At 46.4% G+C, this 21,534-nt stretch overlaps 1 protein-coding gene across 1 annotated transcript in view; it reads right to left on the minus strand.

The window, feature by feature from the left end:
* Window positions 1–297: 297 nt before the first annotated feature.
* Window positions 298–21,534, minus strand: part of LOC139256185 (monocarboxylate transporter 12-like) — a 33,691-nt gene continuing 12,454 nt past the window's right edge. The window contains exons 3-6 of the mRNA XM_070874135.1: window positions 20,780–20,923; window positions 9,565–10,189; window positions 1,804–2,063; window positions 298–558 (exon numbers count right to left, since the gene is read on the minus strand). Coding sequence (XP_070730236.1) covers window positions 362–558; window positions 1,804–2,063; window positions 9,565–10,189; window positions 20,780–20,923 — 1,226 coding nt within the window. The 3' untranslated portion in view covers window positions 298–361. The remainder of the gene's footprint in view (window positions 559–1,803; window positions 2,064–9,564; window positions 10,190–20,779; window positions 20,924–21,534) is intronic.

Consider the following 21,534-nt stretch of genomic DNA (forward strand, 5'->3'; position numbering starts at 1 on the left):
CATGAGGTATGAACATTAAAACCGACACTGGCAGATAAATCTGGTACATTTATAGGAGTCACATGTCCACACATGGGCCTTTTTTTTTAAAAAAAAGGAGGACCTCTGGAAATGCAGTTAGCAAGTCAATAGGAATGTGTGGAATGTATGAAGGAGATCAGAAAATTAAAACAAAAACTATTATATATATATATAAAAAATACTTTGGCATTGAAAGAATTAACAAAATATTTACCGATATCTACTCAAGTACAAATATTGCCTACTCTAAATTGTTTCCATGTTTTGATGTCTTTTCTACGTGCCAGCAATTTGTGGCTTGTGTGTTTTTTTAATGTAACTGTTGTATGAACTCTTATTTTTATATCTGATCAGGTGATGCAGTCTGAAAAGTTATAGTGGTAGGATCTGACTCTATGACGGTGGTTTGAACGGCAGCTGAATTTCTGCAGCTCCTCATCTGATTGACAGTAATCATCAACACGGAGCTGAATATCATGGACAACCCACTGACCAGGAAGGCTGCGGTATAATTTCCTGTTGTATCCACCAACCAACCTATAAAGAGAAAGAGGATTTTTTAAAAAAAATCAGTGTTGAACTACAGATGCGCTATTGCAAACACTTAAAAAAAAACATACATCCCACAATCACACCTTGTGGGTAAGGCACATCCCTATAAAGTGTTGAGGCAGCAATAATAACACTTAAGCACATTACTGGTACAAACTGAGGCAGAAGCTCATTTGGATGTCCAAGTGGATCAGGATAGCAACAATAACCTATAATGTACAATACGATTCCCCCTAGTAGTAAAACCAGTAAGTTGGGTCACTCACAAGTCAGTCAGCTGTTAAATCAATTCGCAGCCAACCATGGCTTTTGAGAAGTTCCGGGGGAAGTACACTGAATGACAATATTTAAGGTGCTTCACAGGAGCATTATCAAACAAAATTTGACATTGAGCCACATACCGAGATATTAGGGCAGTGGTCAAAGAGCTAGGTTTTAAGGAGGAAAGAGAAGTAAAGAGGCGGAGAGATTTCGTGAGGGGATTCTCGAACTCAGGGAATTGGCAGATGAAAGCAGGGCTGCCCATGGTGGAGTTTAAAATTGGGCTGCTCGAGGCCAGAATTGGAGAAGCGTAGATATCTCAGACGGTTGTAGGGCTTTACAGAGAGATTACAGATATAAGGAGGGGCGAGGTGGTGGAGGGATTTGAAAACGAGAGAATTTTGAATCGAGGCATTGCTTAACCTGGAGCCAAAGTAGGTCAGCGATGTAGCTCAATCTCCCTCAATCATTTCAGAACAACTGCCATTGTGACAAGATAACTGTGCAGCCAATCATGTCACTACTTGTGTAACCATTAGAAAGGGATAGATAGGTTTAGACAAGACTCAATGGGTAAATGTACTAATTTTGTGCTCTCAGAAAATAGTGCTGCGTAGCGGAAGCACACGGAATGACTGGAACGCCTATCATATATTAGGGCAGATAATAGCAAATGAGCTAATAGCAACATTATCCTTATTTTTTTGGTGACCCCTGAAAACAAATAGGTTCATAGCACAAATAGGGCCATTCGACCCTTCGAGCCTGCACCACCATTCAATACCCCTTTCCCGCTTTCTCTCCATACCCCTTGATCCCTTTAGCTTGGATTGCAAGAGTATAAACATTACAGTTTGATTGACACTAGCTGAAACTTATTAAAATAGTAAAACAAAATAAATCAGTGAACAATTCAAAATCCATTTACAATAAAAACAACTGTAGTAGATTATGTAACACATTACTGACCTGCGATTGGTGGGCCAATAAGATAGGGTATCCCATGAATAAAGTAAACTATTCCCAGAGCAGAGGACAGGAAAGCATTTCCTGCTATATCTGATGTTATTACTGGGATAAGAGCAACATAAGCCCCATCAAAGTATCCATAAAGAACTGCATAGGGAACAAGGAGTGGAAAAGATCTCAGAATGGGAATGAACAGAGAGCAGAGACCATCCAGCCCAATGGTTAAAATGTAACAGTATTTGCGATACTTCTTCAACCACCTGCAGATTTAAAGAGAGAAGGTTGCCATAATAAAAATATTATTCAGTTTGGATAAACTGCCCAATAAATTAAATCCTAATGGCTTGGTCTGTTTTTATTGCACTCGATATGAAGAATTGCAGCAATTTTAATGGCCATCCTTTCCTACTTACAAATGATTACCATTGATCTCAAACTAGTGTCCTGAACTTATATAAAGGTCATTACAAAGATGTGAAGGCAGAGTTGGTTAAAGTGGACTGGGAAAATATAAAGTATCAGACTGTAGAAATGCAGTGGCAAACATTCAAGGAGATTTTTCATAACTCTCAGCAAAGATTTATTCCAGTGAGAAATAAAGATGCTAAGAGAAGGAAGAACCAGCCCTGGCTAACTAAGGGGGGAAAAGGATGGTATCAATTTGAAAACAAAGGCATACAATGTTGCGAAGGACAGTGGGCGGTCAGAGGATTGGGAAATTTTTAGAAACCAGCAAAAGGACAACTAAAAAAATGATAAAGACAGAAATGATAGCATATGAGAGCAAACTAATGAAATATAAAAACAGTCAGTAAAAGCTTCTACAGGTATATAAAAAGGAAATTAGTAGCTAAAGTAAACATTGGTCCCTTAGAGGATGAGACTGGGGAATTAATAATGGGAAACAGGGAAATGTCAGAGACTTAAAACAAATATTTTGTATCAGTCTTCATGGTAGAGGACACTAAAAACATCCCAATAATAGATAATTAAGGAGCTATTGCATGGGGAGAACTTAGAACAATCACTATCACTAGAGATAAAGTAACAGGCAAACTAATGGGACTAAACGTGGACAAGTCCCCTGGACCTGATGGCTTGCATCTGAAGGTCTTAAAAGAAGTGGCTGCAGAGATGGTGGATGCATTGGTTGTAATCTAGCAAAATTCCCTGGATTCTGGAGCGGTCCCAGCGGACTGGAAAACCGCAAATGTAACACCCCTATTTAAGAAAGGGAGACAGAAAGCAGGAAACTATGGGCACAAGTTTCGAGCCGCGTCTAGAACGGCACAGTCCCGACCTGGACGCCCATTTTTCGCGCCACAAAGTGCGCCTAAAAAAACCCTCCAGATTCTCCAGCTCCCTGCAGGTCCTCTGGCCCTCGGCGCAGCGCAGCAGGAGCTGTAGGGGGCGGAGCCAGGTCCCTGTGCTGAAAACAGTGCCGGGACCTCTCCACATGCGCGCAACAGTGGGCGCGCATGTGCAGTAGCTCCAGGCGCCCAAAACTGTGTGGGAGGGGCCCGAAGCACGTAACCCCTAGCCCTGGCCGAATGGCCTCACTGGGGCTGCGTGAATAAGGCTCCTCCCACAGCCAGCTCCTGCTTCCTCCCGACCCGACTTGACTCCCGCTTCCCGCCCCCCGCCTCCAGACTGAACCCGAAACCAACACCGACCCGACTCCCGCTTCCCCCCGCCCCCGGACCCGACCCCCCGGACTGGACCCGACCCGACTCCCGCTCCCCCCCCCCGCCCCCAGACTGGATCCGACCTGACCTCCCTCCTCCCGACCTGACCTCCCTCTCCCTCCCTCCCCCCGACCCGAACCGAACCAACCTCCCTCCTCCCACCCCCCCGACCCGACCCAATGCCACCTACCTGTAAATCTGATGCTGGGGACGGAGCCTGCCCGAAGTCTCGGGCCCGGCCCATTCAGCCTCCCTCCCCCTTCTCTTTTCCCCCCACCCCCGCCAATCTCCTTCCCCCCCATCTCCTTCCCCCCCGCCATCTCCTTCCCCCCCCCGCCATCTCCTTTCCCCCCCGCCATCTCCTCCTTCTCCCCCCTCCTCCTTCTCCCTCCCTCCCCCTTCTCCCCCATCCCTCCCACATCCCTCCCTCTGCTCCCCCCCTCTCTCCCTCTACCCCCCTCCCCTCGCTGTCAGAAACACAGACACTGACAGACAGAGAATGAGAGACACACAGAGACAGACAGAGAGCTAGAGACACTGACAGAGACACACTGAGGGGGGCATCCCAGCACGCTGTTGGAGGGCTCCCGGTGCTGCAGTCGGTAAGTAGAAAATGTTTTATTTATTGATTTAAAAAAATAATTATTATTTCTTACTAATTTTTTTTGATTGATTTATTGGTTGATTTATTGATGTATTTATCATTTATTATTGATGATGGCTCTTTATTTGTAAAACTGAAGTGTTTAATGTTTGTAAACTTCCCTTTAAACCCCCCCACCCCACCATTCCCTACGCCTGATTTGTACTCTACGCCTGATTTTCTAAAGTGTAGACAAGGTTTTTTCGAGCATACAAAAATCTTCACTTACTCCATTCTAAGTTAGTTTGGAGTAAGTTTTCACTGACGAAACTTTGAAAACAGGTGTAAGTGGCCGGACACGCCCCCTTTTGAAAAAAAAATTCTGTTCCAAAGTGAAACTGTTCTAACTGACTAAAACTGGAGCAAACTAAATGACGAGAATTCCGATTTCTAAGATACTCCGTTCTACACCAGTTGCTCCTAAAAATCAGGAGCAAATCAAGTGGAAACTTGGGGCCTATAGACCAGTTAGCCTAACATCTGTCATTGGGAAATGCTGGAGTCAATCATTAAGGAAGTTTTTTGAGGATGTAACAAGCAGAGTGGATAAAGGAGGACAGATTGATGTCATGTATTTGGATTTCCAGAAAGCATTCGCTAAGGTACCACACAAAAGGTTACTGCACAAGATAAGAGCTCACGGGGTTGGGGGTAATATATTAGCATGGATAGCGGATTGGCTAACTAACAGAAAGCAGAGAGTCGGGATAAATGGGTCATTTTCAGGTTGGCAAACTGTAAGTAGTGGGGTGCCGCAGGGATCAGTGTTGGGGCCTCAACTATTTACAATTTATATTAATGACTTGGATGAAAAGATCGAGTGTAACGTAGCCAAATTTGCTGATGATATAAAGATAGGTGGGAAAGCAAGTTGTGAGGAAGATGCAAATAATCTACAAAGGGATATAGATAGGCTAAGTGAGTGGGCAAACATTTGGCAGATGGACTATAATGTGGGAAAATGTGAGGTTATCCACTTCGGTAGGAAAAATAGAAAAGCAAAAATTATTATTTAAATAGGGAGCGATTACAAAATGCTGTAGTACAGAGGGATCTGGGGGTTTTGTACATGAAATGCAAAAAGTTAGCATGCAGGTACAGCAAGTAATCAGGAAGGCAAATAGAATGCTGGCCTTTATTGCAAGAGGGGATGGAGTATAAAAGTAGGGAAGTCCTGCTCCAACTGTTGGTAAGACCACACCTGGAGTACTGCATACAGTTTTGGTCTCCGTATTTAAGGAAAGATATATTTGCATTGCAGGCAGTTCAGAGAAGGTTCATGAGATTATTCCTGAGATGAAGGGGTTGACCTATGAAGAAAGGTTGAGCAGGTTGGGCCAATTCTCATTGAAGTTTAGAAGAATGAGTGGTGATCTTATTGAAACATAAGATTCTGAGGGGGCTTGACAGGGTAGTTGCAGAGAGGATGTTTCCCCTCATGGGGGAATCTAGAACTAGGGGGCATCGTTTCAGAATAAGGGGTTGCCCTGCTCCTATTTCTTATGTTCTTATAGAATCTAGATACAATGAACTTGGCTAATACAAATCTCCAAATGACAGCAAACATTTGCCTTCAAATGAACTAAAACACCATTCAAGTGGAGATGACTGAACCACGATGAGTAGAATTATTTTATAATAATCAGGTTCAACTACGCTGATCTCATTCTTGTCTACAGACTCGAGGCTTAAAAAAAGTTTACATAAAAACAGAAAATGCTGGAAATACTCAGCTGGTCAGGCATCTGTGGAGCTAATTTTAAGGTTGATGACCTTTCATCAGAACTGGAATAAGTTAGAGATGTGACGGGTTTTAAGAAAGTACAAAGGCAGGGACAGGGGAGTGGGGGAAGAGAACAAAATGGAAGGTCTGCGACCGGGTGGATGGCAGGAGGAATTAAATGACAGAAGGAATCATGGTGCAAGGCAAAAGGGGGTGGTAATGGGACAAAAAAAAATGGGTCTGGAGGAGCTGTAAATGGGAACAACAGAATCATTAGCAACAACTGCCGTCCGAAAACATAGAAGCGGTGGTTATGAATTGAAATTGTTGAACTCAATATGTTGAGTCCGGACAGCTGTAAAATGCCTAATCGAAAGTTGAGGGGCTATTCCTCGAGTTTCGTTAGAACAGTGTAGGAGGCCAAGGACAGAGAGATCCAAATGGAAGTGCGATGGAGAATTAAAACGACAAGCGACCGGAAGCTCAAGGTCATGCTTACGGACTGTGTGGAGGTGTTCCGTAAAGCGATCACCCAATCTACACTTGGTCTCCCCAATGTAGAGGAGGCCGCACCGTGAGCAGCGAATACAGTATACTAAAGTACAAGTAAATCGCTATTTCACCTGGAAGGAGTCTTTGGGGCCCTGGACGGTGGGAGGGGAGGAGGTGAAAGGGCAGGTGTTGCATACCGTGGGATCGGGAAGGGGTGTTGGGAGTGATTGGGAAATGGGCCAGAATGTCGCAGAGGGAACAGTCCCTTCGGAATGCTGAAAGGTGAGGGGGAAGGCGTGTTTGGTGGTGTCATCACTCTGAAGGTGGGGGAAATGGTGGAGGATGTTCATTTGAATGTGGAGCTGGTGCGGTGGAAGGCGAGGACAAGGGGAACCCTATCGTGGTTCTGGGATGGAGGGGAAAGGATGAGAACAGAACTGTGGGAAATGGAACAAACAAGGTCGAGAGCCCCGTCAACCATGATGAAGGGGAATCCTCGGTGGAGGAAAAAGGAAAGCACTGGTATGGAAGGTGGCAGCTTTAGAACGGATGCGAAGGAGACAGAGAATCTGGGTAAATGGAATAGAGTCCTTTCAGGAAGCGGGGTATGAGGTATTGTAATCATGGTAGCTGTGGGAGTCAGTGCGTTATAATAGATATTGGTGGCCAGCCTATCCCCAGAAATGCAGATAGAGACGTCAAGGAAGGGAAGGGGTTGGAGATGGATCATGTGAAGGGGAGGGAGGGGTGGAAGCCAAATGCCGCACTGCCAGATCACGGCATGGACCCCACCTTCAAAGCGTTAGTGGGCCACGACAATTAAGTTGGCACATTTTATATTGACCCACCCGCCACTTCCCCTTTAATTTGCGCCCCGCGAGCCTCCTGTTCGTTCGTGTCCCCCGAAGCTATCGCTGTCATCGCCCCCGCACAGCTTCAGGAGGGGCGGGCCAATTTTTGTTCTGGTGCGAAAAATCGCCAGCGGAGCGGGGCGCTACCAGTTTACCGCTGCCATTAAACTCCTGGGAAATGTAAATGATCCCAATTTCTCCCCCAAAAAATACTGCCTGACCTGCTGAGCGTTTCCAGCATTTTCTGTTTTTAATTTTAACTTTACTCATAGTTAAACACTACAGCCCCGTCCAGCATTAACAGGTTCATCAATTTTCAATCATCACCCCTCTCCAATCATTTTTATAGGGGGTTCACAAACCATTTTGGACCTCTTTGGGTTGGATAGGATTAACTGACGGGCTAATGGTGTTGGTGTGAATTCAGAAAGCTGGCAGCCAATACGTTATCCATCTGGACCCATTATTATTGATTTTCGTTGCATTTCCTGGCATCCTTCATCTTTTTAAACTGAGAGGGGCATAAGTATGCCTCATTAAAAACACAAACAAGGCCAAATGGTGACATGTGATTGAAGGAGTGGATGGGTTGGCGATGGATACCATGTTGTGAATCCAGCCAGTTGTGGGTGGGAACTGACAAGCCAATTCCTCGATTGTTTAGTTTCTCCATTTCTCAGATGGACTGGGGTCAACAAATCAGATGCTTTTCCTGTTCCCTCCCCATAGCCCAACCTCTTTCTCTTCTCCCAATGCTGATGTTTCTGATTAACTTCTGAGCTCCAAGTGAAAGACATCTTGTGCTGAGGAATCGAAGTCTTTTAATCCTGGCATCCAATTACATCACTTGGCATTCCCAGGTGCACAATAAAACCCTCTCTGCTGCAAAAATATGCATCAATTCCTCTAGTGCATTGCACATACTCTCTCGGCCTGGTGCGGTGAATAGTGCCAACATCTGTTAATGTGACCATATCAATCTCTATACCAGCCACTTTTGATGAGCGAGGAAAAATGGCCTTCAGAGATGCTTTTAAGTTTATAAAAACCCAGGCTTTAAAAAGTTCACATCCAGAAAATAAACAGTGGAAACCATAAAGAATGATGAAAGTTTACTAGTAAAAGGTGTTAATTAGTAAAGCAAGGTATCGAAAAGTTAGACTAAGCAGAAAATAAAATTATTAATGGGCAAAAAAGACAAAATGGAGGAATGTGGGACAATGGGATAAGCTGAATTATTAAAGTATTTAAAGCACTCTATTAAAGTTTTTACTACATTAGTGGTTCAGTGTTAATAGGTTCAAGATGTGAGCTGAAAATGTACAAAACCTTCAAATTGTATCCTTCCTAGGGAGACAGAAACTCCTCTGGACGGCACAAGTGGTGGGAACTGCATCAGATGACTTCCAATGGAAAATTCTGCAAGTGGCAGGGAGCCAGAAGACAATTTCTACCCAGTCCACTGAAAAGTTACGCTGCCAATTCAGTAATTCGCGCAGGAAATCCTGCCCAGGGTCATTAGTTTCTGGGGCTAAGTGCCCTGGTTCTATGGAGCACTGACAATGATCTCGGAGTTACCAATGCTGCAATTCATCCTTTAGGCTATGGGGCTGAAATTGTCCTCCGACTGGCAGGGGGCGCACTCACCGATATTGAAGATTTTTCTCGGAGAGTAGAGCGAAATTCAGCACTTTGTATATTTTTTTTGTTCCGGGCGGTGAAATTGAGTTGCGGTGGGGCAGAAGTGCATGGGGAGCGGGGCGGACATCGGTACGTGTGATCAGCGCTGCGCTGATGGCGTCAGAGCAACGCAGACATCCCGCTGACGCGTAGCAACATCCCTTCAGTTAAAAGAGGGCGGCTGTGAACTCTGCAGCCACATTAGTGACACCCACTGGGCCACCGGGGAAGGTTTCGGCCGGGCCAAGGGGTGCCGGGCTGAACCCGGGGGGGCACCGTTGCTGGGCCGACCTCGGAATCGGCCGACCATTAAAATAAAATGGCAGCCGCGGCAGTGCACCCTCCCCTTTAGGGGCGGACGCGCCACCCAGCCACAGGCAGCTTTCCGCAGGGGAAAGCGGTCGGGGGCACCGAGCGGCAGCCAATCCGTTCCCGCGGGGTAACTTCCCATGGGGCAATTTCCCACGCAGGGCGCAAACGGGGTCGCCACTGGTCAGTAAAGGGTCGACGGGGCAGGAACATCCACTGCCCCCCCCCAAAAAATTAGGGCAACCGAGCGATGAGTGCTTTCCGCACAGTCACTGCCTCTTTTTTAACGGCTCTTTAAAAAAGGGGAAATTTCAGCCCCTATGAGTTTCATCATTCTAGTACAGAATAAAATCAAAAACTTGTGTGTTTTATCCTTACCTTCTGTCCGCTAGCCAGCCAAATGAAATATTCCCAACAATGTCTATGATGCCTAGTATTGACATTAAAAAGGCCGCTTGTTGCTGGCTGACCCCAGAGCTTACCGCGTATGGTACAAGATGCACAAAAGGAGTGTTGCAGCCATAGGCCAAGAACAGCAACGATACACCAAATACAAGGAAGTCTGGCGTCAGGAGGAAGGCGTATTCTTTATACGACGGACAACAGCCACAGGGCTGCTTGTTACCACAGCCTTTTCCGATGAAGTTTGAATCTGCAGAAGGGCAAGGCAGTTGAGGGTCTTCACGTTGTGTTTTATAGCTGCTTTCCTCAGAAGGCTTTCTGCTCGCCATACTGCTTACGGTGGAATTGGACAGATCCTCTACAAGAGTGAGGGGCCGGAGCAGGGCACCACAGACGCAAATATTAGCTACAAGGCCTCCAAGGATGAGTAACGCTCCACGCCAAGAGTACTGTTCAATCAGCAGCTGAACCACTGGGGCTAAAACAAAAGTCCCAATTCCACTTCCTGACATGGCCAACCCATAAGCCATAGCTTTTCTTTTACAGAAGTACTTCCCCACAATAGCTATGGCTGGAGAATAAGCTAGAGCATATCCACAACCTGCAACAGAGAACACAATTTTTAAAAATTACTATTTCATCCAGTTGCTTTCATTTTCAGCTTTCTACTGACAGTAGTCGACAGCACAACTGCTTTTAGTTAGGAATGCAGGCAAATGCACACTCACACACACGCTTCAAAACTACTGCCTCTATCTAAGACGCACCCAACAACTCGAGAAACTTGACGTGTCAATTGCAATAATCTGATGAATAAGCCCAATAGCTTTTGTCCATATTGGGTGGAAATTTCAACTTCAATAGAGGCGTAAAAAAAATGGTAGCAGATTTTACCTTTGTTACTCAGATAGGTTTAATGAGCTGGGTCTATTTCCTTTACAGCAGCGTAGAATTAGAGGCAATCTGACAGAGGTATATAAAATGATGAAAAGTGCTGAATTGCGTGTAATTCATAGATTATTTCAGTTTCAGATTAAGGACAACCGGGGACACGAGCTTAAACTATGCACAAGTAGGACTAGCCTAGATGTTAGTTGGGTTCTTTTCCCAAAGAGAAGTGAGCCTCTGATTGTGATACCGGCTGGTGTGCTGGGTGCTGACTCTCCATGCCTACAAGAGGGAGCTCGACCAATTCTTTGCAGGGGCAGAGCTTGCATCATATAGACGGTAAGTGGATGTACCAGTTAATGTACACATGGTCAATGTGATCTTCTGTATTGGATTGGATTGTCTGAGATCCTTATTGGCCCTGGGTTTTTTTCCCGATTTCTTTTGCCTCTCCCATGAAAATTCATGGCCGTGTTTGGCGGGGGCAGGGGGGCGTGGAGTGGGGGGGGGGTGATGCAGATGGTAGGAAGTGTTGCTTCAGGCATCATGAGTGTGGAGCAGGTTTGATGGACCAGCTGGTCTTTTCCTGCCTGTCATTTTACTAGGTTAGTATAATGTATGCACCGGTGAGTCTGCTCACAGTTTGTAGAGTGCTGTTGCATTGTGAGTGGCTTAGCCAGTTGATCTCCTGGAGAGGTCTCTTCCATCTATTGGAAGGGAAGGGAATCTCCCTGCATGCTGTGAGACCCTCCAGAAGCATATGGAGGGAGTCATGGGAGAGCCTGGGTTCAGCCGGGCACCTCTGTGCAGTGTTTGTCAGTGATTGCAGCACCTCAAGGCTGTAGAACACTGACAGCACAACTGTCAAAATTAATTTGGGCATGGCCCCTTTCAGGAAACCGGCTGATGACAAGTCATCAAAAGACATCACCAGACCCACTTCCTTCAATTGGCCGGGAAATGCCACCGATGTCGCCCACCAGCAGCGAGGCCGGGTCCCACCGAGGTTGGTAAAATCCAGCCTCTCGTCTCTGATCTTCTGAAAGCTGGTGGACAAAAAAAAAACTCACTTCAGGACACTGCAAAACTTATTTTACTCTTTCTGCCTTGATGCCACAAGTAGTGTCTCAAATCACTGCTCCTGCCCATTGTGCTGGGCCAGGAGGATCTTTCAGCCCTTCAGTACAATGGCATTGTGACAGCATTACTAAATTCAGAGCGAATACAAGGACAAAACTTCCTCAAGATGGTTTCTGCAAGATAGAAAAACAAAACGAGATTTTGCCAAAATTAAAAACCTTAATATGAGACAGGTATATAAAGCTAACTCATGTAATCTTTCCCCATTCAATGTTTCTAAACAGTGCAGACAGCAAAATCACTGGGGGTTGTCACAGTGGCTATTTATGCTACTTAAATTTCTGGACCAGGAAGGACTCAAGTGTCTGGCTAATAATTTCACTTCAACAATTTATCACAAGGGCACATTGCCACTAAATTAACATTATGTGTAACCAGCCAAGTGCATTCATACAAACCTGCTTAAAATACTAATGGGACCGCACGCTATGTACACTCGTGTATTAGATTGGGTAGTTAGGCTCCTATTTGGTGGTCCTTTACACAAGCAACTGTTTTCGGTGGAGGGTTCAGTGCTGTACTTTGCCACAGCCTTGCAATGTGCAGTATGCAGCTACTGTATTCACCTGGAGCGGAACAAAGAGTCCCAGACACAACAACACAAGTAAAGTTGGCAATTTTCCACTTTTATGTTTGCTTTGGAAATGCCCCTTTATTTTACTGGTTCACAAACAAAAAGCTCAAGAGACTTTTAACATTCACTTGGCAGAAATACAACAGTAGAAGGCAATTATCAGATTAAGCTTGTCACAACAGTACATCACCCTGCTGTACCAATACACTGAGCCAAGGAGGGGCGAGGCACATACTTGCCATTCGTGACAGTCTCTCATTGACCGATCTTCCTCTGTACCTCCCTCTCTAATATACTGGCATGTTGCAAATATTATCCAAAAAACTTTGCATCACTATCTTAATTTTACAAAAAAATTGGTAGGATTTCCACCGTAAAGATAAATTAAAATAATTTATTCTCTCACACCAGTGCTACCAATTCCTCACCCAGTTTTCTGCCTCCCCACTCTCAAATTGTACCAGGACCCACAGCTGCACCACATTGAACAGTCAGTTAATAATTGGGCCATTTTTTACACTTACCATCGCGGAACGTGCTCTCGACTGGCCGAGAGCTAAATTTAATTATTATAATTAATGCTAATGAACCAGTAATGAGCGCCAGCAGAATTCCCCAATTTCTTTGCGGGTGATGCTACGATACAGACTCAGCTCATTCATATAAAATGGCTGATGAGGATCAGGCACATTGTCAGCTTTTGACTTCTTAAAAGGTAGATTTGCTGGACTGTGCACAGGAGCATTTTTGGTTAATTTAACTTTTGAGAACTAGATTAGTGACCTTTTTTTGCTGCATTTTTGTTGGTTGTATTTGTTTGACTAACTTTTCACCTAGCAAGATTTTTGATTGCTACAACTCAACCTAGATGATGGAAATTCCTTTGGAGTATCTTTAAAGGTGGCAGGATATATTGAGAAGGCTGTTAAGAAGCAGATGGGTTCATTGGCTCTATAAATAGAGGCATAAAGTACAACAGCAGGAAAGTTATGCTAAATCTTTATTAAATCACTGGTTAGGCCTCAGCTGGGGCCTACTCTGGGCACCACACTTTAGGAAGAATGTCAAGGCCTGGGAGAGGGTGCAGAGGAAATTTACTCAAATAATGATGGACTTTAGTTATGTGGAGAGACTCGGGATTGTTCTCCTTAGATCAGAGAAGGCTAAGGGGGAGATTTAATAGCGGCATTCAAAATTATGAAGAGTTTTGATAAAGTAGATAAGCAGAAACTGTTTCCACTGGTGGGAGAGTCATCAACCAGAGAAATCTGTCCCCAGCAGAGTGGAGACGGAGAACATTTTTAAAGTTGTTATGATCTGGATTGCATTGCCTGAAAGGCTGGTGGAAGCAGATTTAATAGTAATTTTCAAAAGGGAATTAGATATATACTTCAAAAGGAAAAATTTGCAAGGTAATGGTAAAAGAGCAAGGGAGTACGACTAATTGGATAGCTCTTTCAAGGAGCCAGCACAGGCACGATGGGCCGAATGGCCTCCTTCTGTGCTATATGATTCTATGGGCTAGACTTTCGGCAACATTCTGCCCATTTAGTGCTTTGGAAGCCATTACTGCCCATTAATTGCTTCAAGTGGAAACTAGCGCCCACTCACTCCCCTTATACTGCCTGCTGTAATTTCGGCAGCCTATTACCGCCGGCGGTAATTTGGGTGATTTTCCATGCACTTCAATGTGCATTGCCCAAATACCGGCCATATTACCGCCGGGCACCAAATTCGGCAATTCGCACAAATTACCGCCAGCATAATGTACCACCCTGAAAAAGCTGCACTTACCTGACCTTAACCCGGCGGTATGGATGCCATGTTTTAAAACGGATGAACTTGAAAAATATGCTACTTTAAGTTGGAGGGAGCATTAAAATCATTTATGAGTGGATTTTAAGGGTGTTTGAAATCAATGCTCATAATCTGAGGGTAAAGTAGTCTATCTAGATAAATTTTTTGGTTGTTTAAGGAAAATTTAATAATTTTTGATAGTTTAGAAGACTTTTAAAGGAATGGGGCCTGCAATTTCTCAGCCAATATTGCTAACTATTCACATGCTGCAGAACAGAGCTGGAAGAAGAGCATTATGTGCCCAAAGAGGTGGCAGACTGCTGAGGAGGAGGAGACCTTACACCCAACGCATTTACAGAGATAAGCGATCATACCTGGACCTGTCCAATAAAATGTGCGTTAGAAGGCTGCGCTTCCGAAAGTAGATATGCCAGCTAATTAAGGGAGACCTACAGCCTACCAGCACCATCAGGACCGCACTGCCCGTTGAGGTTAAGGTGACTGTGGCACTTTCATTCTATGCATCAGGCTCCTTTCAGGCCTCAGCTGGCGACATTTGCAGCATCTCTCAGCACGCCACACATTGCTGCATTAGACAGGTGACAGAAGCGCTTTACGCACGCAGGATGGACTTTATAAACTTCCCAATGAGCAGGGAGGCACAGAGTGAGAGTGCTTTGGGGCTCTGGAGAATACCAAACTTCCCCAAGCTCCAGGGTGCAATAGACTGTACGCACATCAACCTGCGAGCACCTTTAGAGGATGCAGAGGTGTTTCGAAACCAAAAGGTATTCCACTCCCTGAACGTGCAGCTCCGTCAACCACAAGCAAATAATCATGGTGGTAAACGCGAATTTTCCAGGGAGCATTCATGATGCGCACATCTTGCATGAGAGCACTGACTCCGACCTCTATAAAAGTCAGCCACAAGGTCAATACTGGATGCTTGGTGCCAATGGATACGGCCTCACCACCTGGCTCTTGACGCCCCTCTGTAAGCCTCAGACAGATCCAGTAACAGCCACATGCAATATTGCCGAAAAGACAATTGGAAGTAGCGCTTTCGATGCCTGGACCACTCTGGAGGCAGCCTACAGTATCATCCTGAGCACGTCGCGGAGCTCATTGTGGTGTGCTGCATGGTGTGCAACTTGGCGATCAGAAAGAGACAGGAATTGCCACAGGGGACTGCAGGACCACCTCAGGACAGAGGGGATGAGGCAGAGGACAAAGCGGAAGAGGAGGAGGTTGAGGAGGAGTCTGCCGATGAGCCCATGACACCTTCCACCCCTGCACCGCAGGAGAAGCCCCGTGGTAGTTACGCAGCAGCAAAACTGTTACGTCAGGAGCTCATAAATGAACGCTTTGCTTGAACGTTGAGAGTTAAGTTTAAACCTTGCCCAGCCATTGTTTGCAACCCTTTTATTGATTGTTAACCTCTCATTTTGTGAAAGTGAGCGAGGCACTGCACAATAATTGTTAAGTTCAATAAAATGCTATCAGTTATGAAAAATGTTTTTTGTGAAATAAATTAATAAATAAATCTTTTTAAAGTAAATTTGTAACAAAATGTAAACAAAGCATCAAGATCGAAAAAATTAACCATTAAACGTTAAACATTAAACCCACAATGCCCCTCCAAACAGTAAACAATGTTTCATTAAAAGTTAACATTTTTTGAACAAACAATGTCTGCCCCACAACCTGCCAATAAATCTACCTGTGACCACCATTCCCACCACCTCTCTCCCCGCACTCCCTCCCCCACTCCATCGCACCCTCAACTGTTTTCTGGCATCACCCCTACCTCTGCCCCTGCCCGAGTTGGGACCTGTGCGTTGTGCAGCAGGGTGCCTCGAGCGATGCTGCTGTGGGCCGGGGGGGGTGACGGTGGCAGTGCCACGTGTGGGGAATCTGGAGAAGAGGGAGGCTCAGACGTATTGCCATGCTCCTGACGCCCATGTGCTGTCGGCAGTGGTGGAACGACACCGTGGGATTCAGTGTCGTGGACCGATTGCAGCGTCTGCCGCATAGCATCAACAGGATCGGCAGTTCGCTGTATCACCGCAATCAGCACCAGCGTGTCCTCCAATTGGCACGTTGATTACACTGCGACGTTTCCGGCTAGTCCAACAATTGCCTGGAGGAGCTCTCGACCAATGTTAACGCTCCACCTCGACAACACAACCATGCCTTCGAGCGCACCTCCCCTGCCCAAATCAGCCTCCGCGGATTCGGCATGGGGGCTCAACACTCGGTGTGCATACCGCTTGATCTGGCCACTTCCTCGGAGCCCAATCCATGACACGTGGGTTCGGCTGAGGAAGAGGTGGCTGCAGGTATTACGGACCCTTCAGTTTCTGCACCCCCTTCTTCTACATCCAACGGTACCATCCTGGGGTGGGGGGGGTCAGAAAGCCGGAGGGTTTCATCATCATCGTCATCCTTCTCCTCTCAGGTGTCCTCTCTGGTCAATTCGGCACTGCCTGCTGATGCTCCAGGTCAGCTAGAAAACATAACAGAAGAGGTAAGCTGAAGGGGAAGGGAGGAAGGGACAAGCTGACATTTTAACGCTTACATTGCGCAGACATATGTAGAGGAGCAACATTACTGCATTATATATCACCGAGCAATGCCACATGCAATGAACATGAACAGAATTTACAGAGACTGCATTGCATTGCACTAAGAGTTCATGATGGTCCCAGCATTACATTACATCACTTGGCATCATTTATACAATTATGGTCACATGACTATATTACATGAACACTGCACGGCCCGGGGATTGTGTGTGACTTACGTGGCACCAACACCTTATCTGCACCTACACGCGTGGCCGAGCGATCATGTGCCCGTGAGGGCTGAGGCCCGCTCTTCCAGATCTGTGAGCTCTCCCAGCTCTGGAGGACCTCCTCCGGTGCGCCGATGCTCACCTCTATTGAAAGCGATTTTTTTTCTGAAAAGATGACAATAGCATGGCATAAGGTTCGATAAAGACAAAGACCTCTGGGGAGGCGTGATTGGCAGAGGAGGAGGGTAGGGAAAACCTGCTTTATTCAGAATTGTCCATATCGTGTATGTTCTTCTTTAAATTTCTTGTCCCGGTTTCCTTTAAAATAAATGACGTTCACAAGGACAAGCTTTGTGAGACCGTCAACAGTTCCTTCAGCCAGTAAGTTCTTGATCTTGCCTTCAATCTGTGCTTCTGGTCAGGAGTTGATCCGTTGCCGGGCTTCTGTTGTCCAGTGATACCCTACTCCTGACAAAATGCCCAGAACACGACCTCGTCATCACCAACACCTTGTTCCGCCAGAGGGACAAGTACAAGGCATCGTGGCAACATCCTCGCTCCAAACACTGGCACCTGCTCGACTAAGTCATCGTCCGAGTGAGGGATCCCAAGGCCATGTGCATCACCCGTGCCATGACAGGGGCAAACGACTGCTGGACGAACCACCCTAATCCGTTCCATCATCAACATTAATATGGCCCCAAAGCGACGACGGCAACAGAAGCAATGCCACAGAAAAATCAACACCGGGGCACTCAAAGACCAGCTAAGAGAGCCCTATACAGCCAGCGTCTCACTGACAACTTGGCGAACCTTGATGACCCCGAGACACAGAGTGCCCACAGGGCTTGGTCTGCCCTCCAGGCCTCCATAACCCCTGCCTGTGAAGAGACGCTCGGTCACTCAACCAGGAAACACCAGGACTGGTATGATGAGAATGACCAGGAGATCCAGAAGCTAATAAAGCCCAAGGACATGGCATTTCTGAACCTAAAGCAACAACCCAACTCGGGAGCAGCAAAGCAGCTTTACAGATGGCTGAAGGCCGAGGTCCACCAAAAAACCCATGACCTAAAGAATAGATGGTGGGTGGAGAATGCACAGGAGATTAGGCAGCTGGCCGACAGCCATGACGTGCGAGGATTCTTCACCGCAGTCAAGTCCACCTACGGCCCAAGCACCCAAGGCCCCACCCCACTGCTGGCCAAGAACGGGGAGACATTTAGCAAGGACACCGAGGCAGTCAGGGCCTGCTGGAAGGAGCACTTCGAAGATCTCCTTAATCGAGACTCTACCTTTGACACGAGTGTCCTCGACTCCATCCCACAGCATGCTACCCGCCACCATCTCAGCAAAAACCCAGCCCTGCACGAGGTAGAAAAGGCCATCCGTCAGCTCAAGAACAACAAGGCAACGGGAGCGGATGGAATCCTCACTGAGGCACTAAAGTATGGCGGAGAGGCACTATTGGCTCGAATGCATGACCTTATCTCTCTCATCTGGAAGGAGAAGTGCATGCATGGAGATCTCAGAGATGCCGTAATCGTGACCATCTTTAAAAAGGGGACAAGTCTGACTGCAGTAACTACAGAGGAATTTCCCTGTTTTTGGTCACTGGGAAAGTCATTGCTGGAATCCTCCTCAACCGTCTTCTCCCTGTGTCTGAGGAAGTCCTCACGGAGACACAGCGCGAATTCCGTCCGCTCCGGGGTTCAACGGTCATGATCTTCACGGTGCAAGAGAAATGCAGGGAACAGCACTAATCCTTACACAAGGCCTTCTTTGATCTCACAAAGGTATTTGACACTGTTAACCGCGAGGGACAATGGAGTGTCCTCCTATTTCGGCTGTACCCAAAAGTTCGTCGCCATCCTCCGCCTGCTCCACAATGACATGCAAGCCATGATCCTGACCAACGGATCCACCACAGACCGAATCCATGTCTGGACCGGGGTCAAGCAGGGCTGTGTCATCGCGCCAACCCTCTTCTCGATCTTCCTCGCCGCAATGCTCCATCTCACGCTCAACAAGCTCTCCACTGGAGTGGAACTAAACTATAGAACCAGTGGGAACCTGATCAACCTTCGTCACCTCCAGGCTAGATCCAAGACCGGCCCATCCTCTGTCGTCGAGCTACATTACGTGGACGACATTTGCGTCTGTGCACATTCAGAGGCTGAACTCAAAGCCATCGTCAACATCTTCACTGAGGCTTACGAAAGCATAGGCCTTGCACTAAACATCCATAAGACAAAGATCCTCCACCAACCTGACCCCGCCACACTGCACTGCCCCCCCAGTCATCAAAATCCACGGCGCGGCCCTGGACAACGTGGATCACTTTCCATATCTCAGGAGCCTACTATCAGCAAGGGCAGATATCGACAACGAGGTCCAACACTGCCTCCAGTGCGCCAGCGCAGCCTTCGGTCGCCTGAGGAAGAGTGTGTTCGAGGATCAGGCCCTCAAATCTGGCACCAAGCTTAAGGTCTACAGGGCTGTAGTGATACCTGCCCTCCTGTATGGCTCAGAGATGTGGACCATGTACAGTAGACACCTCAAGTTACTGAAGAAATACCACCAATGATGTCTCCGCATGATCGTGCAAATCCCCTGGGAGGACAGACGCACCAACGTTAGCGTTCTCGACCAGGTCAACATCCCCAGCATCGAAGCACTGACCACACTCAACCAGCTCCGTTGGGCGGGCCACATTGTCCGCATGCCCGACACAAGACTCCCAAAGCAAGCACTCTACTTGGAACTCCTACAAGGCAAGCGAGTCCCAAGTGGGCAGAGGAAAACTTTCAAGGACACCCTCAAAGCCTCCTTGATAAAGTGCAACATCCCCACCGACATCTGGGAATCCCTGGCCAAAGACCGCTCTAAGTGGAGGAAGAGCATCCGGGAGGGTGCTGAGCACCTCGAGTCTCGTCGCCGAGAGCGTGCAGAAAACAAGCGCAGACAGAGGAAGGAGCGTGCGGCAAAGCAGCCTCCCCACCCACCCTTTCCTTCAACCACTGTCTGTCCCACCTGTGACAGAGACTGTAATTCCTGTATCGGACTGTATAGTCACCTGAGAACTCACTTTTAGAGTGGAAGCAAGTCTTCCTCGATTTCACTGGACTGCCTAGGATGATAAGATAATTGCCGATGTACTTAGGTCCCATCCTCAATGCCTTTCAACATTGTCCGGTTAATGTACCGTTAGCATGCAAGTGATGCATGATGAGCACATCTTATTAATTACAGGAAAACAATATAACATCATTGATAGTAATAATGTGTAACAGCAAGTTTACCAAGAATAACAAAATCACAATGTGGCAGTTTTACATTTTAAGTAATGAGTCAGTGCATGATTAAAGTTATGAAAGTTATTTAATTTATGAATTACTCTTGCGGCAGAAACAAGGTCGTTCCAGCCCTTGCGGCACCGGACTGTCCTGCGACGGACCTGGGCAACCGATGACACCGCCTTGGCAGTCTCTGCCCATATTTGCTGATATACGGGCAGGCTGGGTTTTCCACAACCACCCCGGCTCAATTGGTGACAACGTGGCTCCACTTCATGCACCAAGGCAGCTTGGGCATCCAAGGTAAATCCCTTTGCCCTATTCCTCCCTCCTGCCTTTGCCTCGACCATCAACTGATCTTCGATGTCCATTTTTTAATATTTATTAATATTTTTTAGGACTTTTAATGCATGTTTTCTAACCAATCATTACATTAATTTAACAATGAAAGATTAGCAAATGTATTTAATTTGACAGCACTTGACACCAGAAAGGCCCAACAACAATATTTTAATCTGTACTCTAGTTGGGACTGAAGAATTCCACTCACAATTTCACCTCATGGAGCAAGGCAGGAAGCTATCTCTTTAGCTCATCAACTTTATAAGTATTTTTCTCCCTGTCTCTCTTTGATTTCCCCACCTTCTCCAATCTAAGCTTTATGGCAGTTAACCTGATTTATAGAGTAGTTATAATTCTTACCAGTCAGGACTCCCAGTGATAGATACAGGTACTCCAGGCAAGTAGCAAATGAGCTGAGAATGAGGCCAGCAGAAGCTAACACTCCTCCAACAATCACTGCCACTCTAGTGGAATACCGATTGCTAATAATACTTCCAACAGGTGCTAAAGAGAATGAAAAGACAAACATAATGAAAATGATGCACTTTGGCTGTAGCCCTAGCCTGCTTTTGCACTCTGTATAAATGTAAAAACATTAATAAAACACAGCATAAATCTCTATGCATCATGGGACAAATGCTAAGGCACTTTATTGCGATTAGTGCGATCACACCTTAGGATCCTCACACCAGTGTGACCAAATCCTCACCCAGTGGTACCTAACCCCATCCAAAGCCCTTTCAGCTAGGGCATATCCTACAGCTTTACTCGTTTCTCCAGACCTCAAGGGACAATATGCCCCCATTGCTGACAGATACCATCTTGACGAATCTTCTGGAATTTTTTGAGGATGTAACTAGCAGAGTGGACAAGGGAGAACCAGTGGATGTGGTGTATTTGGACTTTCAAAAGGCTTTTGACTAGGTCCCACACAAGAGATTGGTGTGCAAAATCAAAGTGCATGGTATTGGGGGTAATGTACTGACGTGGATAGAGAACTGGTTGCCAGACAGGAAGCAGAGAGTCGGGATAAACGGGTCCTTTTCAGAATGGCAGGCAGTGACTAGTGGGGTGCCGCAGGGCCACTTCCTTAAGTACTCTGGGATGCAGACTAT

This window comes from Pristiophorus japonicus, chromosome 3 (assembly GCF_044704955.1).
Source record: "Pristiophorus japonicus isolate sPriJap1 chromosome 3, sPriJap1.hap1, whole genome shotgun sequence".
Taxonomy (NCBI): domain Eukaryota; kingdom Metazoa; phylum Chordata; class Chondrichthyes; family Pristiophoridae; genus Pristiophorus; species Pristiophorus japonicus.